The sequence below is a fragment of the Delphinapterus leucas genome, chromosome 8 (assembly GCF_059928025.1).
Source record: "Delphinapterus leucas isolate spDelLeu-1000000601 "Yukka" chromosome 8, BTC_Dleu_Yukka2, whole genome shotgun sequence".
NCBI lineage: Eukaryota > Metazoa > Chordata > Mammalia > Artiodactyla > Monodontidae > Delphinapterus > Delphinapterus leucas.
The window spans coordinates 58657499-58684235 of NC_143136.1; the positions used below are offsets into that span (position 1 = coordinate 58657499).

Here is a 26737-nt window from a genome sequence, read left to right on the forward strand (position 1 = left end):
AGAGCAGACATTCATGAAACATATCACTGAAGAACTTGAGCAAAGGCAAGAAGAACCAGGGGCTCATCATTTTTCACAGCACTGTGCTGAGTCTGGAGGATGGGCCAAGCCCATGGAGGGAATGACACTTCTGGCCCGGTGCACTGGGCCCTAGTCAGTGCACTTAATAGGCTCCTAGAACAAAACACTTGCCTCTCACTCCATGCCACTAGGCTACAAAAAGGTGTTTACACTGTAGGTCAGAAGTAAAACAAACTGGTCTCAGAAAAAAGCAGTAGTGTCAAGAATCTATAGCAAATAGAGGATCTGTACAGAGCTCTCTGCTTTAAGCATAAGCACGGGGGTGGGCCAGGGTGGGGTGGGGGAGAGAAAAGCAAGGGCAACTATGTAAACATACTACAGAAAAAGGAAATAAGTAAATAATTGCCGGGGAGGAAAATTCATCTAATTCATTTAATGTAGAAAGAATGTAAATGTATATACCTTCACAAAGTAAAAGTTATTATAGGCAATAAAAATCAGAAGCGAAGCTGGTAGAAGCAGGTGAGAAAAGGTATAAGATGACCAATCTTTTCCTTCATTGCAAGGAATGAGTTGAGAGTTCTGAGAAAGGCCTTTAGGTAGCCCTTCCATTTCCTTCTAATCTATTTTTTTAATCTCTGGGGCAGAGACAGAAGAGGGCAGGAAGGCTGAAGAGGTATGAACATTATAAAATTATTTGTCTACCCATCAATCTATCTGTCCCCCCAAATTATATATCTACTTGTTTCTGGAGATGAGATTGTGGGTGATGTGTTTAATCTTTTATTATGCTTACATTTAAAAATAATAAGCATTTATCTTTTATTAAAACTTCAACTCATTATAATAATTATTATTTTAAGTCTACGGGGTGTCAAGTCACTTTCAATTAAAATTAATCTGAGGGTATATGATTAAGAACATTATTTTAGAGACCAGGTTAACTCCCCTCTAGAGGTTTTGTAATTTTTGGTGTGAGATACACTAAGAAAGCTACTTAAACTCTCCAAGTCTCAGATTTCTTATCAGTAAAATGGAAACGATAACAGTACCTACCTGGGACTTCCCTGGTGGCACAGTGTTTAAGAATCTGCCTGCCAATGCAGGGGACATGAGTTCGAGCCCTGGTCCAGAAAGATGCCACATGCCACGGAGCAACTAAGCCCGTGCGCCACAACTACTGAGCCTGCCCTCTAGAGCCCGGGAGCTGCAACTACTGAGCCCTTGTGCCACGACTACTGAAGCCCACATGCCTGGAGCCCGTGCTCCACAACAAGAGAAGCCACTGCAATGAGAAGCCCGCGCACTGCAACGAAGAGTAGCCCCCGCTCACCACAACTAGAGAAAGCCCGCACGCAGCAATGAAGAACCAGCGCAGCCCAAAATAAATAAATAAAATAAATAAATTTATTAAAAAAAAAAAATAGTAACTACCTGATAAAGTGGTTGTGAAGATTAAATGAAATATCCCAAGTAACAGTACCATGGTGCTTGGTGTATAATAAGTGTTCAATAAATGTTAGCTATTGTTATTATGTTTAATATACTAAATTTCTCTAAATTCGCAATATATTCTTAACCATTTTTTTAAACCAAAGTTCAAAAATAATATAGCTCTATTATAGTCTAAGCATCTAAACTATTTTTAAAACTATTTTTATATAAAGGAAAGAAAGCTGAAATTTCAAAGTTCAAAATATGGATTGAATCATATTTTAAGTTATTCTTAATGATAAAACAGAGATATAATCTAACCATACCTCCTTATTATCTAGTATTTCCAAGGCCTGTTGATGTTTTTGGTAGAGTAGGTGTCTTCTGTCAGGCTTAATGTTAAACTGTGGCTTCTTTTTAACTGAATCTTCAAATGTGGGTGAACTGGTGTCCAATAGTTGTGAAATATTTGGTACAAATATGAAAGGCTTAAAAACAGATCTAGAAGAAAAAGTATTAAGTTTGGTATGTGGGGATATAAAAATATTCAGCCGGAAAAAAAATATTCAGCATTATTCTAAATCTTCTAAGATTCCCTTTAATTTCTACTAATTTATAACATATTAATTGTTCCTGTCATACTACTTATACCCATGCCTGTCTTCACTGGTACACTGGGATCTCCTTTTGGGGCAAGGGATCATACTTTATTTAGCCTTATATTCCCATGAACCTAACAAAGGGCCTGGCATATAAACAGTGTCAAGTAAAATTATAGTTCATCATTTTCTACTGCAAATTCCACAGTTGGAGGGTAAGAACAATCCTCAATGTAACAGATTGAGCATTAGGATTTGGGATGAAAATAAGCAGCAGTATTAATAAGGGATTCACAAGTTTTATTCCTTTTTCTGGAAGATATCTTTAATAATATGAAAGATTATAATACTAAGAGATAGTGAATATAAGATCACTTCTAAATGTAATGTGCATTAAGTTTTATGAGATACCAATGATTTAAATCAAGGTAGTCTGTATATATCCTACTTAAGATATAACTTGAACTATTGATATTTTGTTTTACATGTATGTATTTTCTAGATCATTTAACCTTTTTACTCTTACTCATCATCTAATATTTAATACTGAAATCTGCATTAGAAAACCAATCTACTTTTTTTTTTCTTTTTGGTACGCGGGCCTCTCACTGTTGTGGCCTTTCCCCGTTGCGGAGCACAGGCTCCGGACGCGCAGGCTCAGCGGCCGTGGCTCACGGGCCCAGCCGCTCCGCGGCATGTGGGATCTTCCCAGGCCGGGGCACGAACCCCCGTCCCCTGCATCGGCAGGCGGACTCTCAACCACTGCGCCATCAGGGAAGCCCCAATCTACTTTTCTTGACAATTTTAAATATAGTTAGGGAAAGAGGGAGTAGGAATAACTGCGTACCAGAAACTATAAACATTTTCGTCCCATATGAATGAGAATAGTTATGGCAATGATACACATAGGAAAATGGCAGACTAAAACCTGAATAGAAAATGCATTCAAAAGACTTCTCTGGTGGCGCAGTGGTTAAGAATCCGCCTGCCAATGCAGGATACAGGGGTTCGAGCCCTCGTCTGGAAAGATCTCACATGCCACGGAGTAACTAATCCCGCGTTCTAGAGCCAGCACTACTGAGCCCATGTGCTGCAACTACTGAAGCCTAGAGCCCGAGCTCCGCAACAAGAGAAGCCACCGCAATGAGAAGCCCGCGCACCGCAATGAAGAGTAGCCCCCGCTCACTGCAACCAGAGAAAGCCCACGTGCAGCAATGAAGACCCAACGCAGCCAATAATTAATTAATTTTTTTAAAAAAAGAAAATGCATTCAAAAATTATTGTGGTATTTGTGCAACAAAAATTTAGCCTGACAAAATCATCACCAAACTAATGACTCTACCCTACCCCTGACCCCCTGCCTGGTTTATAGTATTTTGTGACTTTACCTCTCAGGATCAGGAGTCCCTGTAAGGAAGTGGATGCAAGGAACGTTGGAGTCTTGAGGTAAAATAGAAACCATGCTTGCAGTGGTCAGGAATTCTCCCTCCATATTAATGCCACTTGGTTTATCTCGGAGAATTTCCATCATTGTTTCAAAGGTTATGTTTCCTAGGGAAATGAATTTTAAGACGATCAAATACATATGCATTTGCAGGTTGGTATCCTGCAATTATGAACTGCTTTCTCTATTGATAATACATAATATGAGACACTGGTCTAGGTATAAATTAAGTAAGACTGACTATAAGCAAATCTTGTACCATAACTGTTAGACTCACTGCAGTGTCCCAAGGAAGATTTTTTTCTAATATAAAATATACAAAATCTCAAAACATTATAACAGGTTAAATCTGTTATTTCCTAAAAAGACGAAATCAATAATGCAAAATACACTCAATCTCACTGCCCTTCCAAAAATTTTTAAGAGGTATGTAGTTAACAATTAACTAATGACAATAATAACTATTATCTGAGTCTATCCATTCTGGGAACCAAATATTAAGAGAATATTGTGCTTAGTTTCCAATATTATACAAGATGTTCTTTACAAAATAACAAATTATTTTTCCTGTAATATAATTGCTATGCCTGACATTAATACTCTCATATGAAAGTGTGAATTGTAACCTGAGTGGGAATGAAGGAGGCAAAAGACATTATTGGCTAATGGAATTTGTATGTACATAGTTCCACTGGACTACTTTAAAAATTTAAATGTCCATCATGTGTAATGAAAATAAATGGCGTTATATTCTGTTTTCTGCTTTCATAGGTAAAGTTTGATATTTTAAGGAGATTTTTTTGAGAAAAATAGAAGAAAATATATCTCTTTAGCAAACACAACATGTCCATGGTTACAGAGAACCTCAGAATCCCATATTTGGAAGGCATTTCCACCAAAAAATTTTAAAAGCCAATCATGCCCTCAGACAGCTCTGTTTCTTTCTATATATATCCATAGTCAAAGATGTGATTTAGGATCTGTCTCACGACAAGATGAATAATCTTACCCTTCCACAATGCAGTCCTCCAAAAGTAGCCAAAATATCTTCTTCTCACATGATAATAATTCTCTTCTCCAAAATTTATGACTCAATTCTCCCTGAATCACATTAAAACCCTTCAAATTAAAACTTACTACTAAGCTTAACTTAAATGAACTTTTCCTCTCCATCTGTCTTTTGTCTGTATTGGTCCTATCTTTTGTTTGTCTTGGTCCTGTCTCTGCCATCAGATTATAAATTCCTGATCTTTTGTCTGTATTGGTCATATCTCTGCCATTAGATTACAAATTCTCTCAAGACAAGAATGGGATTTTCTCTGTTTAGTTCTCATTCATTCAACAAATATTTATTGAACACCTATTAAATGCCAGGCACTGTCCTAGGCAATGGATAGACAGATAGACACAGACAGACAGAAAGACAGATATTGATAGATTTAGACATGGATATAAAGCTCTGTGAATATAAAGAAATGAAAGTCCCCTGATCCAATTTCAATTAAGGTAACCACAGTTAACAATTCAAAAAGGATTTCTCCTGGGACTTCCCTGGTAAGACTCCATGCTCCCAATGCAGGGGGCCCAGGTTCGATCCCTGGTTGGGCAACTAGATCCCACATGCATGCCACAACTAAGAGTCCACATGCCACAACTAGGAGTCTGCATGCTGCAACTAAAAACAAAAGATCCCGCATGCCACAACTAGGACCTGCTGCAGCCTAAATAAATAAATAAATTTTTTAAAAAAAAAAAAGATTTCTCCTGAAGAGTTTCAGAACAGGTCTGAAACCTTTTCTTTGAATAAATGCAAGAAATTCTCATTATCAGAAGAAAATTGGTACCAGAAAATAGCCACTTAAAGCAACATATTTAAAATAAGAATCAAAACTTCATGGTATGTAGTGGAGGAAAAGGATTGACTGGATCTTTAAAATGAAATTAAAATACAAAAATAAGTTTATATAAGCTTATAGTTAACAAAATTTAGGTTAAAGTTTTAATATGCTAATTCTTAGAACAAAGAATGAAACAAGTGTAATTTTTACAACAAAATGGTAAGAGAATTCGACTTGACTATTGCAGAATGATCATACAGATAATGATTGCAAAAATATATGAGGACTTCATCAAGTTTCTCAAGTCCCTCTCTTAATTCTTTTTTTTTTTTACTGTATAATAATCTTATTTTTTTTCTTTTTTTTAAATTTTTTTGGAGTATAGTTGATTTACAATGTTGTGTTAGTTTCAGGTGTACAGCAAAGTGAATCACTTATACATATACCTACTTTTTTTTTTTTTTTAGATTCTTTTCCCATGTAAGCCATTACAGAGTATTGAGTCGAGATCCCTGTGCTATACAGCAGGTTGTTATTAGTTATCTATTCTTAATTATTTAATATTCAAATCATTTTCTTTTGAAGCACTTTGTTGTGTTACTGCTCTCAGTTTTTCTTCAGTTGTCAATAGGTCTAGCTCTCTGTTCATTTTTTATTTGCCAGTGGCTTTGTATGTGACCTAATCAGTATCCGATGTTAATTTCATGGGCTTCTGGAAATCTTGCATCTTTTGTAAGACTTTCAGTTTGTATTTTATTTGTATTGTGTTAATAATCATTAAGAGACATCAACAAAAATATTGACGCAAAGAAGAGGAAGGATAGTGTTAAGTTGGGAAAGATATTTGAATGAGGACTAATTTTATAAATAGATGGTTCATCAGTGATTATCTTTATGTTTAAGACTACCTTTGCTTCCTTATGCAACCCTTGTAACTTTGGGGCATCAGACTGAAAATTCAGATAAAATGGACATCCCTCCTACCATCCATCACAACTTGCTGCAATCTTTGCTTCATTAAACAGCTGATATATGACTAAAATGAGGTCATTTTTTTAAAGTATCTACATCTCCCCAATTTTCTTATATGACCTCCTAATTTTTCATGCTTGTACAAAGTTTATATTCCCCAAAGTATAATTCGACAAGAAAATTAAAATAGGACCACTAACATATAATTACTTACCTGAAAAACCGAAGAGAATAGATTTTAAAACTATGAAAAAAAATAGACTATCAATGAGGTGTCCCATTAAATAAGTAAAAACACTCAACAGCTTTCTTATAGATCAAAACCAACCAATTAACAAACATAATAGAAAAATATTCCATTCATATTACCAGTAAAAAAATACTAAATATCCAGAAAAAAACTTAAAAGTCAAGTAGAAATCAGTAATCTAAGCTTCTACCTTAACAAACTAGAAAAAGAAGAGCAAAATAAGCTCAAGGCAAGCAGAAGGAAGAAATAATACAGATAAAAGCAGAAATCAATGAAATTGAAAGCAGAAAACAGAAAAGCCAATGAAACAAAAAGTGGTTCTTTGAAAAGATCAATAAAATTGACAAACCTCTAGCTAGACTGACAGAAAAAAACACAAATTACAAAATTACCAATATCAGAAATGAAACGGGTATCATGACAGACCCTGCAGACATTAAAAGCATGATAAAGGAATACTATGAACAACTCTATATCCATAAATTAACAACTTAGAAGAAATGGACCAATTATTTGAAAAGCACATATTACCAAAGCTCACTCAATATGAAATAATTTGACTAGCCCTATATCTCTTAAAGAAATTGACTTTAAAACTTCCAGAAATCTCCAGGCCCAGATGTTTCACTGGAGAATTCTACCAAACATTTGAGGAAGAATTAACTCCAAATCTACACAATCTCTTCCAGAAAATAAAAAAGGAGGGAACACGTCCTGACTCATTTAATGAGGCAAATAATACCCTTATACCAAAACCAAACAAAGACAGTACAAACAAACCAACACAGACCAATATCTCTCATGAATACAGATGCAAAATCCCTCAACAAAATATTAGCAAAGAGAACCCAACAATATATAAAAAGAATTATATACCATGACCAAGCTGGGTTTATTCCCAGGATACAAGGCTTGTTCAATATTAGAAAATCAATGTAATCTATCATATCAACAGGCTAAAGAAAAAAGAGAATCATATCAACTGACACAGAAAACGCATTTGACAAACCTCAGTATCTATTCATGATAAAAACTCTCAGCAAACAAGGAATAGTGGAAAACTACCTTAACTCCATTAAGTTGACAAAGTACATCTACAAAAAGCTACAGCTAATACTATACTTAATGGTAAATGACTAAATGCTTTCCCCCTAAGACTGGGAACAAGGCAAGGATGTCTGCTCTCACCATTCTTATTCAGTATAACACTTGAAGTCCTAGCCAGCACAATAAGGCAAGGAAAGGAAATAAAAAGCATACAGATTGGAAAGGAAGAACTAAACTGTCCCTATTTGCAGATGGCATGAAAGTCTATACATAAAAATCCCAAGGAGTCTAACCAAAAAAAAAAAACCCAAAAAACAAACCTCCTAGAACCAGTAAATTCATTTAGCAAAGTCACAGAATACAAGATCAACATACAAAAAAGTAATTAAAACAATCTGAAATTTTGAAAAGAAGTTCTTATTAAGAAACAATTTGTTTAGGCTCTATAGAAGAGAACTAGAGACAGTGTTTTCTCATTTAGGTTGAAACTGCAAATTTTGTAGGTCCAACTTCACTTATAGAATCTATTCTAAAGAAGTAATTTTGAAATGCAGACAAACTTAATAAATAAGATGTTCACATGATTTACAGTGGTAAAAGGGAAACAACCAAATAGTGAACAATACCATTTGTGTCCTCCCCTCCACCAGTTTCTATGTTCCAGAAGGTCATAGACTGTATCATGTCTGCCACTATGTGGCCCCATGCCTAGCACAGAGCAAGTGTTTATAAAAGATTTCTTTAACAACAACAAAAATGTCAATATGGAAAACCTAGACAAATAAAATTATAAAAGTCTACTTAGAACAGAAAAGAAAAATTCAATAAATGGACAACCATATCTTGTTCTTGACTAGGAAGACAATATTATTAGATGTGAATTCTCCCCTAAAATAATCTATAGTTTTAATTCAAATCCAATCAAACCTCAAAAAGATTCTTTGGGGAGAAGCTGGAAAAATGATTGTAAAATTAACCTTGAAAAATGAACAGTCAAGGATTGTCAGGAAAATTCTGAAAAAGCAGAATAATGAGGAAAGTATTTGTCTTACCACATTAAAAAAAAACCTGTAAATTCATTCATATTGTCCTTTGGCTCATAAAGCAAGTATTGGGCACTTATTATGTATACTTACACTGTTCTAAATGAAACTGGACAAATACAGTAATCTAATTTACACTTGAGTTTACTTAGGAATTTAATATTTGATAAAGTTGGTTGGCATTTCAAATCAACAGAAAAGATAATTCATTTAAAATGTGGTGTTGAGATCACTGGGTAATCATTTGAGAAGTGAGGAAAAAAACAGTAATCCTAATTCATATTTTATTTTAGAATAATTTCAGAAGAATTATAAATTTTAAAAATAAAACTATAAATATAAGATGTAGATAACCGTTTCTGGTACAGTGAAATGGCCATTCTAAAAGCATGACATCAATGCTAGAAACCATATAAAAGCAATTCCACATGGGACAGAATCAACCATTTTATTATTACTTTTCTATTTATGCCAGCTATTGTTTTTCCCTTTTTATCCTTTCTTGCCCTCTTTTGAATTTAACAAGTATTTATTATTTTATTTCTCCCCTGTTAGCTTATTACTTATATATTCTTTTATTTTATTAGTTTCTCTTGACTTATTACAGTCTGCCTTAAATTAGTTCTTCACCACTTAGTTAACGCAAGGACCTTGTAACACTTTAACTCCAATTACTGCCTCCTGTTTTTAGTGCTATTCTCATACATTAATTCTGCTGTGTTCATCTGGGTCCTCTGAGAAGCAGATGCCACAACATGAGATTAAATGTACAAGGATTTTACGAGGGAAAATGCCTATGAGAGAAAATGGGGAGGAAGTTGGACTGTGACAGAAGTCCGAGCCTGGCTTTACTAGAGAGGGAAGAAAGGTTGGGTGAAAGTGACCTAGACTGCCACACCACCTAAGGAAAGCTTTGCAAGGCCCTTAGGGAGTCTTTGACCCAGAGTCGGCCATCAGAGGGATCCAATGACCCCAGGAATGGGCCTACCTTAGTCTCCCTGCTGCTTTCAGTCATTGGCCAGGAGCAGCCTGTGGGAAGCGCAGCCTTGGTACTACATGAATTCAATGCACAACAGAATTTGAGCACTGCAGCTATGGCCATTGGTCATAAAATTATTATTATTTTAAACACACAATATTCATTTAGTTTCACGCACGTATTTACTGTTTCTGTTGCTCTTCATTCACTCCTGCTTACCTTGCCTCTATCAAAGATCATTTTTCCTGCCTGAAGAATGGCCCTTAGTATTCCTTTTAATGCCAGTTGGCTAGTGGCAAATTTTCTCAATTTTATTTCAACTTTACTTTTAGAGGATATTTTCAGTGGGTATAGAATTCTAAATTGGTAGTTATTATCTTTCTCCATCACTTTACAGATGTCATTTTATAGTCTTCCAGATTCTTTCTCTTTTGAAAAGTTATCTGTCAGTCTTATAGTTGTTCCTTTGAAGATAATATATATTTTCTCTCTGACTGCATTTAAGATTTTGTTTATTTTCCCCCTTTAGCAATCTCACTACGATGTGCCCAGGTGTGGTTTCCTTTTATTTATTCTTGGGATTTGCAGAGCTTCTTGGAGCTGTGGCTTGATGACTTTTATTAGTTTGGAAAAATTCTTGGCCAGTATCTCTTCAAATCTTGCTTTTGCCCCTCCATATTCTCTCTCTCCTTTCCTGCTGGGACTCCAACTACATATATATGAGACCTTTTCAGTGAGTCCTATATGGCTCTCACACTCTTGTCGATATTTTCCAAACTCTTACCTCTGTTTCAATCAGGGAACTTTCTACTGATCTTCCAGTTCACTATTTTTTTTCTTCTGCTATGTCTAATCTGTTGTTAAACTAATCTATTGAATTCTTTTTTATTTTTTGCAGTATGCGGGCCTCTCACTGTTGTGGCCTCTCCCGTTGCAGAGCACAGGCTCCAGACGCGCAGGCTCAGCAGCCATGGCTCACAGGCCTAGCCGCTCTGCGGCATGTGGGATCTTCCCGGACCGGGGCACGAACCCACGTCCCCTGCACTGGCAGGCAGACTCTCAACCACTGCGCCACCAGGGAAGCCCCTAATCTATTGAATTCTTAATTTCAGTTATTAGAAATTTACAGTTCTATTATTTCCATTTGGTTCTCTTTTATAGATTTCAGTTCTCTGATGAAATTCTCCATCTTTTTGTCTAATTTTCTTGAACATATAAAAATACTAATTTTAAAGTCTATATCTGATAAAACTAATTTGGGGATAACCAGTGGGTCAGTTTCTACTGTCTGCTTTCTCTTGATTTTCAATCACTTGGTCCTATTTCTTGGCATGTCTGATAATTTTTTATTGAACGTTGGACACTATAGATTAAAATCTGTAGAGGCACTGCATGATATTTTCCTCCACAGAGTATTTAATTTTCTTCTGGCAAACAGATGGAATATAGGTAGATTACCTATTGATCCAGCTGAGACTGGTCTATTCTGTTTGTTCTTATTCCTAAGGTGTAGCCTTTCTGGGGTTTTAACTGAAAGCCTGGGGTATTTTCCAGGCCCCTTCTTCTTGGTTGTTCATCAAATCCAATTTTTGTCCCTAAGGCCTTGTGAGACTGCCAAAATCTCTACTTAACGTTTTAATCTCTTGATAACTACTCATCCTACAGAGTCTCATCCTACATATGCACGGCTTAGAAGTCAGCAACTGCTTTAAGGAGAAATTGTGACATAGAAGGTCAGACTCTTCTCAGAGTGCACATAGTCTTTTCCCAATCTCCTGGATCTAGGCCCCTCATGTCCTAACTGTTTTGGGTGTTCACCATGCCTTCAAACAGTGGGTTTTATTTTCCCAGCTTTTAGTTATTCTTGGAGAGAGGTTAGTCTCGTACTAGCTACTCCTTGTTAACCAGAAGCAAATGTCCAGCTTTGTGCTTTTAACCACTCCAATTTTATGCCTCCCATTTATTAAATACATCAGTCTCTTTTTACTCTCAAGTAGTATCAATTTCTGAATAACAGTAATGAATGTGGTAGACCCATACTGTAACAAGTACAGTTTAAAAAAATAACACAAAACATATAGTTCCTGTCAGCGGATAAGATATTTTCAGATACTTTGTATGGAAATGTTTAATTACTTCATTAAAATTAGTTCTAAAGAAACAAATAACTCTCATTTAACATAGTTGGTTGACCACAGGTATGTTTTTCCTCTCTCCCCAAACCCTACTACAATGACAGCAAAGGAATAAAAAATGAAATTACTCACAAAGACAAAGAAAGCATGAAGAGCAAGAACTTCCCCCCATCCCCATGATATATGGGAATAATTAAAAGAACAAAAGCTTACATCAAGTCTGCACCCAAATTGTGATTTTTGTGACATTTCAAATTAAAATAAAATTGATTTCCATATAAAACAGTCTAATGTTCCACCCTCAGTTAATAACGCAAACTTCCGTTTTATGTTAATAGCAAATTTTCACTTTCTACATAATATAGCTATGACTTCAAATTCAAGAAAAATAATGTATAGATAACTTGTTACAGGAGCAATCAATATCTTTCTGTTAGTTTTGAAAAAATGCAGGGAGAAAAAAAAAGGATACACCTGAAAACAACCCTTAATATTAAAACTAAACAATAAAGCAAAAGCCGTCCACACCTATCTATCACACACATAGCTTCTGCACCTAGTGAGATTTTAGAATGATTCAAATATAAATTCCTGTAAATGGCAAGTTTTAACAAAAACAGTGTCAGAACCATAACACTGCAGTAACACAGGTATTATGAAAATGTTTTCTGTAGTCAAAACCTACAATTCTCAAAATGAAAGAAGGATTTACATGATCACTTGAGTAGGATAACTATATGTAATCCACTTGTAAGCACTGAATAAGTACTGAGACTGCAATGGCAGGGTTCACTACAATGAATGCAAAACACAGGGTACAATTTCACTGCAATTTAAACTAGTTATTTAAAATACAAGAGTGAATATAGATACAACTTGGATATACATGCAGCAGAGTTAATAGCTATCAGGTAGGAATAGTTGTAAAGAACAGAGGTAGGCTCTTCCATCTAGAAGACTCATAGGAAGAATTAGCCATAACGTACTAGTAGACAATTTTCTATAAAAGTACTGGAAAGACATTTATTCTTTTGGCAAAGCACAGAAAGTGGGATGAACTATACTTCATACTTAGGGGAAAAATAAGTTTCATGTCAGATGCATCTATTACTATAATATTTTATGCATTTCAAATCTATAATTCAGTTATTTTGTAGTTAAATATAACAGAATTAATTATTATGATACAGTGGCTAATTAATTTATAATTATTTCTACCTATTTTTCCTTCCTTTCGTTCGATCACCCTAAACCTTATGATTCTTGACATTTTCCTCTCCGCCTTAATTATGTGTTGTTATTCTTCATTTTTTAAGAATACCTGCTAATTTTATGTCTTAAGCCAGACAGGTTTATTGCCAGAATAAAAGGATACAACAATGATCTTTGTTAAACTATCTGCAAATTACAATTTAATTCAATTCAACTAATAATCCTTTGTTAATTTAACAAAAAAAAGAAACTTATTAAGCACACACACACTAGTGCAAGACGCTGAACTAGGTGCTGAGAGAAATGTAAGGACAAATGAAAGTCCATTTTTTTTCAATTTCATACAGGAGACAAATGAAGAGCACAAACACAACTTCCTCTTTTGTAAAATGAAGATAATACCTACTTCACATGGTTGCTTAAAGAAAATAATGTAATCACTTAGCACAGTGTCTAGCCTTTGATACACTTTTTTAATAAATAGGAGTAGGTTGCTGCAACCAGTACTCTGTCTCTACTTTTACAACAACAGTAAGCCTAAAATCAAAATCCTTAGAATAACATATTTTAGCATTTTCTACATATGTATCTATATGAAAAAAGATAGTTTAAATAACCTACTTATAAAATGGCAAACTAATATTAAGAAACTTTATAGGAAACTTTTCAAATGATGACATTCTTCTGGAAATTAAAATATAAGATATTAAATACTTTGAAAACAATGATGTTAAGGCATTCTAAAAACATTCTGTCACAAACTTTTTTCTGCTATACATATAATTAATTTGATTAATGAATACCTGAGAAGCAAGTATCAATCACTGACTTATCTATCTCTGAGTAGTTGCTTTCTGATTGATTTATAGAACCATTTTATCCTTCAAGTGAAGGAAGATAAATCAGTCACAGATTTTTATTAGTGCAAAGACCCTTTTAGCATTTATCTGCCACCCAATAATCTTCTAAATAAAAGTTATTTTTCTAGAATTATTTGGAGGTGAATAGACAAAGGTACATTACTAGTAATTTTTTAAGAGTTAGTAGTAACCAAATATAAAAATGGGGAAAAGATATATTAAGAACAGGAAAGTTATTTTAAAATTATAAATTAACATAAGAATATGGTTAACCTCACTAATAGGAGAAATATATTTTAAAGTAATAACATGCCAATTTTGCCTAAAAATTTAACAAGATGGCATAAAAACAATATCCTATATTGGTAAATATATTAGAAAATGGGCACTCAAATATTATTGGTGGAAATTTAAATTGATGCAACTTTTCTGGTGGTCATTTTGGCAATGAGTTTCAAAAGCCTTAAAACATGCACATGCTTTGACCCCACATTCTACTTGTAGGAAATTATTCTAGGAAAATAAACATGGATGTGAAAATAAAGAAGCTATAAGCATATTGTATAATTTTAAGTGGTAGAAAACTAAAAACAAACTAAATAACAGAGAATTTGTTAATTAAAGTATGATTCATACAATCAGTCTTTACTATATAATGATAAAATACAACCACATGGAAATAAATAATATACCAAAATAATAGAATACTATGCATCTGTTAAAAATGAGAAAGTTCTATATATATTAAAATAGAATGATCTACACTATATATTGGTAACTAGAGAAAACTTATGTGCAGAAGAGTGTGTATGGCATGCTACCATTTCTGTAAAAAGGAGAAGAATATCTATACATATTTGTTTCATTAAGCATACATCATCTCTGAAGGCATATACAAGGAAATGCCTGTAGGAAAAAGGACTGAACAGGGGCATGTTAGAAGGGAGAGGCTTCACTGTATACTCTTGTATACCTCTGAATTTTGAATCATGTGAATATATTTATTTTTATAAGTAAAAGAATGTCATAGAATATTAAATGACATGGGAAGGAGTTCTGCTTTCATTTAGGCTGAGTAAGCTTCCATCATACTAACCCTCCCTCAGATAACTATGAACTTGGGACAAAATACACTAAGGCTCTTTACTGTGAGCAAAAGCAGGAAAATTCTGGAGGAGAGGTGACACTTGGAAGATGGGATGAAGCACAGAATAAATTTCCCATTTTTGTTACGGCTTTAGCCTGAGGGAAGGCCACGGTCAATGCTGTGCAATGTGGCGCAGGTAGTTATAGAAAACCTTGGTCTTTCTGGCCTGAAGAACCAGAGGCCAACTACCGGTACTAGAAGGTGAAGGGAGAATCGCAGAAAGGAGAGAGTTATAGAGAGGAACACCCAAATTCTTTGTAAAAAAAAAAAACAAAACTCTGCCCAAATCTCCATCTGTTTCATGAATCAGCATATGTGGGGGAGAATGATAGCAGCTCAGCTAAAGATAAAAGAACGAAACCGGAATTTGAGCTGCTGACCAGGAGACAGACTTTGCAGACAGAACACAACCAATTCAATTGCTAAATCAAAAGTTATTGATATTTCTTCCTAGGTGAGTTTTGGTGATTGGTGGCTTTCAAGGAATTGGTTCATTTCCTCTAAGTTACTGAACACACTTAGAGCTGTTTATAGTGTTTCCCTATTATCCTCCTAATGTCTAGGGGGTCTATAATAATATCTGTTTTCCTGACATGTAACTTGTGTTTTCTTCCTTTTTTTTTTTTTTCCTTTGTGGAGCTGAGTGTTTCAATTTATTAATCTTTTCAAAGAACCAGCTTTTAGTTTGATCCATTTTCTCCACTGTTTTGTTGTTTTCAATTTTACTGATTTCTGCACTTTATTATTTCTTTCTTTTCTTTACTTGGGATTTTTTTTTCTTTTCTTTTTTTTTTTAGTTTATTAAGGTGAAAGTTTACATTGTTGATTTGAGACCTTTCTTATTCTCTAATATAAGCACTTAATGCTTTAAATTTTCCTGTAAACACTACTTTTGCTGCATGCTATAAATTTTGGTATATTGATTTTCATTTCATTCCACTTAAAATATTTTCTAATTTCCCTTGAGACTTCTTTTTTGACCCATACATTTAAAGTGTGTTGTGTGGGCTTCCCTGGTGGTGCAGTGGTTAAGAATCTGCCTGCCAATGCAGGGGACACGGGTTCGAGCCCTGGTCTGGGAAGATCCCACATGCCGTGGAGCAACTAAGCCCGTGCACCACAACTACTGAGCCTGTGCTCTAGAGCCTGCGAGCCACAACTACTGAAGCCCGCACGCCTAGAGCCCGTGCTCCACAAGAGAAGCCACCTCAATGAGAAGCCCGCGCACTGCAACCAAGAGTAGCCCCCGCTCGCCGCAACTAGAGAAAGCCCGTGCGCAGCAACGAAGACCCAACGCGTCCAAAAAAAATAAATAGATTAAAAAAAAATAAAGTGTGGGCTTCCCTGGTGGCGCAGTGGTTGAGGGTCCGCCTGCCGATGCAGTGGACACGGGTTCGTGCCCCGGTCCGGGAGGATCCCACGTGCCGCGGAGCGGCTGAGCCCGTGGGCCATGGCCGCTGGGCCTGCGCGTCCAGAGCCTGTGCTCGGCGGTGGGAGAGGCCACGGCAGTGAGAGGCCCGCGTACCACAAAAAATAAAAATAAAAAAATAATAAAGTGTGTTGTGTGATTTCCAAGTATCAGGGATTTTCCAGATATCCTTATGTAACTGATTTCAAACACAATTTTATTATTGTCAAAGACTGGACTTTGTTATGTCTCTTTTTAAGATTTGTTTTATGATCCAGGATATGGTCAACTTAGTGTATGTTCCATGTGCACTTGAAAAGAATGTGCATTCCACTGTTGCTGGGTGGAGAACTCTATAAACATCAGTTAGATCCAGTGGTTGATATACTGTTCAATTCTTTCATATCCTTGCTGATTTTCTGTCCACTGGTTCTTCCCATTACTGAGAGAGAAGCATTGCAGTCTCCACCTATAATTGTGGAACTGTCTACTACTTTCAGTTCTGTTAATTCTTCATATATTTTGAAGATTTGTTGTTAGGTTCATATACATTTACCATGGAGAAAATAATAACCCTGAAATGACCCTTTTTTGATTATGTGATATGCCTCTCCCTGGTAATGTACCTTGCTCGAAAGTCTACTTCATCTAATATTTATATAGCCAACCCAGCTGTCTTTTGATCAGTGTTTACATGCTATAGCTTCTCCCATTCTTTTACTCTTCGCCTACTTAAAGTGAGTCACTCATACACAGCATATAGCTGAGTCATGGTTTGTTTTTTTTACTTCAGTCTGACACACTTCATCTTTTAATTGGTATGTTTATACCACTTAACAATTAATGTAATTATAGATATGTTGAACTTTAGATCTACATTATATTGTTTTATGTTCGATGCTTCTATTTTTATTCTTCCATTTCCCCTTTCCTGCCTTCTTTTTGAATATTTTCTTAGTATTCCATTTTAATTCATGTGTTGGGTTTTTTTTTACTGTATCTTATTACATAGCTTTTTAAATAGTTGCTCTAAGGCTATAATATACAAAATTCAATTATCTGTTTACTAGAATCAATATTTTACAGCTTTAAGTACAATGTACAAACCTTAACACCATATGTACTCCCCTCTTTATACTGTGATTATCATGTGTATTATAGGAAATGTAATTTTGGCTTATAATTGTTAGACATATTATTACGGTCTTAAGAGGAGAAATATGGTATTATATTTACCCCAATATTTACCATTTCTGTGGCTCTTCCTTCATCCCTGAAGTTCCATGTTTCGCTGTGCTATCACTTCCCTTCTATCTAAACAAATTCCTTTAGCATTGCTTTTATAGCAGGAATACTGGCAACAAAGTCTCTTAGTTTTCCCACATGTCAGGATGTTTTTATTTCACCTTCATTCCTGAAGAATATTTTGTCTAGATACAGAATTCTTTTCTTTCAGAGCTTTAAAAATGTTGTTTCACTGCCTTTAGGCATCTATGGCTTATAATGAAAAACACACAGGAATCATTTTTTACCTATATATAATGTGTTACTTTTCTTTAGCTGCTTTTAAGGCTTTTTGTCTTTGGTTTTCAGCAGTTTGTGCATTTAGGCATGGATTTCTTTTCATTTATCTTGTTTGAGGTTTGCTAACTTTCCTGAATCTGTAAATTTAAGTCTTTTGCCATTTTGAGAAGTTTTCAAGCATTATTTATTCAAAAACTTTTCTGCATCACACTCTTCTCTCCTTCTGAGACTGTAATGACTCTAGATGTTTAGGTATTATCCCACAGTCCCTAAGGCTCTGTTCTTTCTTTGTTTCAATTTTTTTTCTCTCTGTGTTCATATTAGATAATTTCTACTGATCTATCTTCAAATTCACTGACACTTTCCTCTGTCATATCCATTCTGCTATTGAGCCCATCAGAGGAATTTTTTACTTTGGTTACTGTGTTTTTCAATTATAAAATTTCCATTCAGTTCATTTTTATAGCTTCTATTTCTCTGCTGAGATGCTCTACTTCCCCATTCATATTGGGAGTGTTCACACTTAAAATAGCTGCTTTAAAGTCTTCATTTGAATGGCACAAATGAACGTATCTACAAAACAGAAACAGACTCATGGACATAGAGAACAGACTTGTGGTTGTCAAGGGGGAGAAGGCTGGGGGAGAGATGGAATAGCAGGTTGGGGTTAGCAGATGTAAGCTATTAAACATAGAATGGATAAACAACTAGGTCCTACTATATAGCACAGAGAACTATATTCAATATCCTATGATAACCCATAATGGAAAAGAATATTAAAAAGAATATATATATAGATATATATATACGTTTAACTGAATCACTTTGCTGTACAGCAGAAATTAACACAACATTGTAAATCAACTATACTTCAATCAAAAAAATAACTGAATAAAGTCTTCATTTGATAATCCCAACATCTAGATCATCTTGTGGTTGGTATCTATTGTCTTTTCCCTTCCAAGTTGTTGAGATTTTCCTGGTTTTCATATATTGGGTAATTTTGGATTGTATAATTTAGATTATAACATTATGTTATGAGATTTTGGGGCCACTTTCTGTCCACACCCAGTGCATACTTCCAGCAATCATACTGTTTGAAACCAGGCCAGGTGATATGGAAGGAAAAAAGCAATGAAACTCACTGCTGGATGAATTCATACTTTGGGTTCTGGTTTCTTTCTCCTATTGCCTGTTCCTTTTTACATTTAAAGGTCCTCAGATAACTGTTCCATACAATATTTCCAGGCTTTTGGTTATATTCAGAAAAAGAGATAGAATAGAGTTTACTTACAGCATCTTATCTGGAACCTGAACCAGCCTACATTAAATGTTAATGAACTATAGTTTCTAATTAAAAGGCAAAACTTATCAGAATGGTTTAAAAAAAAAGATTAAACCGTATTTTTTTTTACAAGAAATGTGCTTTAAATATAAAGATACAGGTAGTTTGAAAGCAAATGGACAGGTGAGTATATGTCATATAAACAGTAAACAGGGGCTTCCCTGTTGGCGCAGTGGTTGAGAGTCCACCTGCCGATGCATGGGACACGGGTTTGTGCCCCGGTCCGGGAAGGTCCCACATGCTGCGGAGCGGCTGGGCCCGTGAGCCATGGCTGCTGAGCCTGCACGTCCGGAGCCTGTGCTCCACAACGGGAGAGGCTACAACAGTGAGAGGCCCGCGTACCGCCAAACAAAACAAAACAAAAAAAACAGTAAACAGAAAACTGGGCTAAAGTTGACTTCAAGATAAACAGTATTAACAGTGAGAAATAATATTTCATGAAGAAAAGGGCCTGGGCTTCCCTGGTGGCGCAGTGGTTGAGAGTCCGCCTGCCGATGCAGGGGACACGGGTTCGTGCCCTGGTCCGGGAAGATCCCACATGCTGCGGAGCAGCTAGGCCCATGAGCCATGGCCACTGAGCCTGCGCGTCCGGAGCCTGTGCTCCGCAATGGGAGAGGCCACAACAGTGAGAGGCCCGTGTACCGCAAAAAAAAAAAAAAGAAAAGGGCCAATTCACCAGAAAGACAAAACAATTATAAATGTGTATGTACCTAATAACAGATGTTTAATATATATTAAGCAAAAACTGACAGAATTAAAGGGAGAAACAGACAATTCCATAAACATAATTGGAGATTTTCACACTCCTCTCTTAGTAATATATACAACAAGAAAAAAAAATCATTAAAGATGTACATGATCACAGTAACCATCCTGACCTAATTGACCTAATTGATATTTATAAAACTCTATACCTAACAAGTGCAAGGTGTATATTTTGTACACCAAAATAGATCATATGCCAGGCCATAAAATAAGTCTCAGTAAATTTTAAAGGACTGAAGTCATATAGAGTATGTTCTGAGTTCAGTGGAATTAAATTAGAAATCAAGAACAATAAGATATCTAGGAAATGCCCAGATATTTGGAAATTCGTTAACACACTTCTAAATAATCCACAAGTCAGAAATCACGAGGGAAATTTTAAAACATTTCAAATGAATGATAACTAAAGATGTGGAATGATATTCCAAATATACCATCAACTAAAAAGTGGATTAAAGTAGAATATATTCAGTATTGACCTATTTTTATTTTAAAAAATAAGCTGTATATGTATACAGGGAAATATGGCTACAAAGAATATCTGCTAGCAATGATACATTTTACTTTTGCAATTAAAAATATTTAAATGTTAAGTGAGTGCTGAGTACTTATTATGAGTAATTTTTGTTCCTCTTTGTTTACCTGCATTTTCCAAATGCTTAACTTTGAACATTTGTTACAACGTTCAATTTTGGTTTTGTTTCAGTGACTGTAATTTTCATTTTTAGAATTTCTGCACATTTTAGAATTTGCAAATTTATCTGTCTATTTTTCATAATCTCCTACTCTTGCTTTATGGATTTCATTCCTTCCTTTATATCTTTCAACATTTTAATTTTATTTTTTTAACTTTTTATTATAAAAAATTTCAAATATATAAAAGTTCAGAAAAATTATATAATGAATCCTCAAATATTCATTACTGCTTCAACAGTTATCAAATCCCTCCCATCAAATTATTTTGAAGAAAATACCAGTCACATCATCTCATCCATGATATTTCAGTACTTATCTATACAAAAGGAATTTTTTTTATAAATATAGCTAAAATACAATGACCACATCTGAATTTTAAAATAATAATTCCTTAATGTTAACAAATACCTTTGACAGTTTTAATCATTAGCTAACTTTAAATCAGCTAATTTGTTCTTGGGTGTGAATTTCCCATATTTGTTGGGTCTATGAATTGTTTCTCTTTTAGTACTGTATTTGCTCATGTGTTTATAATTTTTTTCCTGTGAAATCATCTTCAAAGGGAATTTCTGGGAGAGTCCTGGCAGACCATGGATAATGAAGGCTTCCATATGGGTGGTTAATAAAATACATACAGCCTCCTTACCTGAATCTAAACTGTTATAAACACTGAATAGCAAGAGCCTACAACCCATTATTTTAAATGGAAGAAATAATAATGTATTCCTAGCCCATATTTTAAAACTCAATCAATTTCCCCAAATATTACTAAATACTTGTAAAACCTATGTAACAATCAACCAAGAACTTCTGCATAATGGGAAGTGTGTAAACACTAATCATCTATTTATTTAACTCTCAATGAATGCCCAATAATTGTGCTTGTGTGCAGTTCAAAATAATAACATATCTTACTGGATATGAATTGCATTTCTCTTCTATACTGCAAAAAACACTCAGTATAATGTAAATAGAACTTCTGCTTCCAACCATGAAGGAACAGTAGGGTCTAGAATTACCCTCCTACTGTAGACAAACAGAAAACTGGACAAAATATATAAAACTGTTTTTGGATATTGGACAACAGGTAATGTAGGATTATGATCCCTGAGAGAAAGGAAACAAATAAGGTAAGCCCTACCATTGTGTTGACTCCAGGAGCTCAGTGTTGTTGGAGGCAATTTTCAGACAACAGTGCAGGGAGGGGGACCCAGACATAGCCCAAAGATCACTCTAAGTTGAGGAAACAGAGATGGAAGTTCAGGGAGGTCAGGGTGGTAGAATTTGCAAAGCAGAGCACCAAAGAGGAATGAGCTACCTCTCAAAAACTTTCTAGCAACCTGTACAGAGGGTCCATTGAGCCTCTGGCTGAATACCAATTTGCACACACACATAGGGTGAAACTCCACAAGACCAAACAAAGAACAAATTATAAGGAAAGAGCAATTATTGGAAACTATGAGTTTTTTAAAAATCCATAAAGCTAACACAGGGCTGGGAATCTTTTGAGTTCCCACTAGCTGGAGTAAGAAGATCTCATTTAATACATAAGGCATTCAGCAGAGATCCCAGAAGGATCACATGCCTTTAGTGGGACTAAACTAGCCCTGGTATAATAGCTACTCTAGAGCTACCCTAGAAAAGCAAATAGGCCTAAAAGAGATGAAACTGTTCCCTAAATAATGAAATTAACTGATAAAACAAAGTCCAGCACTCATTAAAGGAATAAAACAAAATCCAGAACTCAACGATTAAAATCTGCAATGTCCATCATCTAATCAAAAATTATTAAACATACAAATAAGCAGGAAAATATGACCCAAAACCAGAAGAAAATCAAATCAACAGAAACAGACTCAGAAATTACAGAGATAATGGAGTTAGAAGACAATGATGTTAAAACAACTATTATAAAACAGCTGTCTGCTAAATATGCTCAAGGATTTAAAGAAAAACATGAAGGTAATGAATAGAGAAATGAGAGATATACAAAAAGAACCAACTAGAACATGTAGAGATGAAAAATATAATAACTGAAATGAAAATATTACTGAGATTAACAGCATATTAGATAATGCAGAAGAAAAGATCAATGAACTTGAGGACGTAATAATAGAAACTATCCATAATAAATGTAGAAACTACATCCTTTTATCTGAATATCCATGTTTTTAATGGCAGTTACATGAAGTTTCATTATAGCAGATTTCTCATCTGGATGGGAAATTTGAGTAAAATCTGAATATTTGTCATATATTCATAGAGACACAGGTATGCTGGAATTCTGCATACCTGTGGTTCGCAGGTTCCAAACCACTTTGTTTCTCAACACAGCACAGGTAGCCTTAGCTGAGTCTACAAAATACATGTAGCTCAGAGTTCAGTCACTCACAAGAGAATGTACTGACCCAGAGCCTGGGACAGCAGACAGCTCAATTCCAGGCTGGGACTCTGGGCATGGAGCAGAGTACTAATCTTAGTAACTAGTCCAGTTCCTTCTCCCCAAATAGGTCTTTCAGCTAGGCACCTACATTCTCATGGATGTTAAAACTAGCCTCTAAGGATGATATGTGGTCCACAATCTCCCCTTTGACACAGAGAGAAGGAGGACTGTATGGAGAAGAGACACCTCAAATCTTGCTGACACTATGGGTTCTCTCTTCATTTTTGGTACCTAGTGATTTCCTCTTCTTGTGTTTAAACCTATTTATATATGTCCTTAATGTTTAAATATGTTATTCAACATTTTTAGAGTTTAAGAGTGGAAAGGGAGAATTCTTATATCTGCTCAGTTTGTCTCTTGACAAGTTATAGATATAACTTTTGAAATTAGAAAATAACTAATAAGGGTACTATCAAAAGATAAATGAAAGAAGCAGCAGCAACAGTCAAAGAAAACCATCTCCATGTTCCAATGAACTCTGAGAAGAAAAGTAATCTGAATTTGGCTTTAAGAATATTACTAAGAACTGAAAAAAGGGTTTGAGGATTGCAAATCTGAACTTGTCTTTCAGAAAGAATTATTACCATCTCACAATTATATAGCACTTCACTCATCTCAAAAAACAGCTTACAGGGGCTTCCCTGGTGGCGCAGTGGTTGAGAGTCCACCTGCCAATGCAGGGGACACGGGTTCATGCCCTGGTCTGGGAAGATCCCACATGCCGTGGAGCAGCTAGGCCTGTGAGCCATGGCCGCTGAGCCTGTGCGTCCGGAGCCTGTGCTCCACAATGGGAGAGGCCACAACAGTGAGAGGCCCACATACCGCAAAAAAAACCCCAAGAAAACAGCTTACAGTATCACAATGTTTTCAGTTTTTTTTTCTTTTTTTTTTCCCTTTGGCTGTGCCGCACGGCCTGTGGGATCCTAGTTCGCCGACCAAGAATCGAACCCGTGCCCCCTGCAGTGGAAGCACGGAGTCCCAACCACTGGACCACCAGGGAATTCCCTGTTTTCAGTTTTCATAAAACTATATCTTACTTAGAATAATTTTTCAAAAAACAGACTTTATTATACCCAAATTATATTTACACGAAATACCATTTTCATTCTAATATTATTTAAAATTACCTTTATGTTTATTCAGAAGCTTGTAGCCCTCACAGTATCTGCCTGGAGAAGTCATCATCTTGGCTGTGTCAAGATAAGAGTATGTTGCAGCAAAATCAAACTCCTTTTTACCATCCCACCAACCTTTCTGCTTAGCATAGCTTCTCATGTCTGGGTGTTCCCGATCAATCTTGGTTGTTACAGAAAGCTGATTAGAAATATTACGAACTCCCTCTATTTTCAAAGAAGAGAGGAAGGGAGAAGAAAAGTCATATTTAATGTAATATATCTATCTCTGTACATTATGATCCTTAATCATTATTTCAATGTAAATATAGGCTTCTAAATGTTGTACCATGTGCATCTATTTATTACATACTCAAATAAATAAATTACTTTTTAAAATTAAACTTTTTATTTTGAGGTAATTATGGATTCACATGCAGTTGTAAGAATTAAAGAGAGAGCTATGCACCTTTACACTGTCTCCCCAAATGGTAACATCTTGCATAATATCACAACCAAAATACTGGTATTTATACTGTCAAGGTACAGAATATCACAAGGATCACTCGTGTTGCCCTTTTATAGCCACACCCACTTATCTCCCACGCCCACCCCTTCATTAACCCCAGGCAACCATCTGTTATCCATTTCTATAACTGTCATTTCAAGAAAATCATATAAATGGAATCATACAATATACAATCTTTAGGCTTTTTTTACTCAGTTTAATTCCCTAAAGATTATTCCAGGTTATTGTATGTATCAACAATTCATTCCTTTTTATTGCTGACTAGTATTCCATGTTATAGACATTCTATGGTTTGTTTAAACATTCACAAGTTAAAGGACAGCTAGCTTGTTTCCAGTTTTTGGTATCATGGGAAAAGCCGCTCTAAAAATTCATGTACAGGTTTTTGTGTGCATTTAAGTTTTATTTCTCTGGGATAAATGCATAAGATTGCAATTGCTACACTGTATAATAGTTGCATATTAAGGTTTTTTTAACTGCCAAACTGTTTTCCAGAGTGACTGTACATTCTTATTAGCAATGTACCATCCTACAGATTCTCAATAGCATTTGGGAGTGTCATTTAAAAATTTTTAGCCATTCTGATAGAGGTAGAGTTGTATCTCATTGTGGTTTTAGTTTGCATTTCCCTAATGGCTAATGACGGTAAACATCATTTCATGTGCTTTTGTGACATCTGTATATCCTTTTAGGGGAAATGTCTCTTCGTGTCATTTGTCTTTTTACTGTTGAGTTTTGACAGTTCTTTATATATTCTAGATATTAGTCTTTTATATGAATTACTGTTTAAAAAATAGTCATAAGTAAGTTTAGAACAGAAATATAAGGCTTCTAAAAATATCATGGCACTAAGTTATAACAAAATTTTCAACTAAAATACAAAACAGAAGAAACAATAAAAGTCTGTTCTAAACAGATCAGAATAAGTGAAATAGATCATGATAAATGAAAATTAATAACATTTTAAAACAGATTTAGAATGATAGTCTGCCAAGTAGAAATCAATTTAATAACTCTAATGAAATCATACTTGGGATATTCTCACTACAAAAATAGACTTAAGTCATGATAGAATCAAAGAGAAGAGGAATTTTCCATGAGTAGATAATTCCCTATAGTTAAACTACTTAGTTCTTGGGCTAATTTAGTAATAGGAAGAGAAACAAGTTGGCAAAGTTAATCTACAATTGGATAATCAGACTCAGTGAAGGTGTTTGTTTTGGATGGCTCGGTGGGGCTATCTTTTTCAACAGAATTTGTTTTTCTCTTGGATGTAGCACACTTGACAAAATAAAAAGTAATTAATGGTATAATCAGGCCAATTATCACAATAATAAAAAGAGTCTAAATTCAGTTTTGTGTATTAATAAACATACATGCAAAATATAAAATAAAATGTCCATCAAAACAACTGTCAATGACCTGTTTTGAAAAATAACATCCAAATCCTCCAAAGCTCAAGGCTACCTTCATGAAGACTTCCCAAACTTCTCCAGCTCACGATGACTTTTCCTTTCTCTAAATGTTCATAGCATATATGTGTGTGTGTCATTCACCTGCCATTTAATATTTTCACATGTGTATCTTATCCCCCCTGTAAAACTATGAGATGCAGGAGGTAATTACACAAGAAGTACATGATCATGCTTAAGCACAAGGTTGTACTCTAGTGAAAGAATACTGAACTGAGAGTCAGAATAGAAAGATTTAAATTCTAAGTCTCTCATTCACTGCCTTGAGTAAATCACTTCATATCTCTGGATCTCCTCACTTGAAAAATGAGAGGAATATATGGTTACAAAGAAATCAAGGGAAAAAAAAGCAAAGCATTCTAAAACAATCAACTGTGTTATTTACTCAATGACATCAAATTTTTATACTTTACTATTGTATCAATATATTCTTTCTAACGACTAAACCCAGTCACCAATCCC

General features: G+C 35.1%; 1 protein-coding gene across 4 annotated transcripts in view; it reads right to left on the reverse strand.

Moving 5' to 3' along the window:
• SCRN3 (secernin 3) overlaps positions 1 to 26737 on the reverse strand; it is a 47518-nt gene that overhangs the window by 15193 nt on the left and 5588 nt on the right. For all 4 annotated transcript variants that reach the window (XM_022570068.3, XM_089916653.1, XM_089916651.1 and 1 more), the window contains 3 exons: positions 24290 to 24502; positions 3443 to 3605; positions 1782 to 1956 (listed from right to left, as the gene is read on the reverse strand). In XM_022570068.3, coding sequence (XP_022425776.1) covers positions 1782 to 1956; positions 3443 to 3605; positions 24290 to 24502 — 551 coding nt within the window. The remainder of the gene's footprint in view (positions 1 to 1781; positions 1957 to 3442; positions 3606 to 24289; positions 24503 to 26737) is intronic.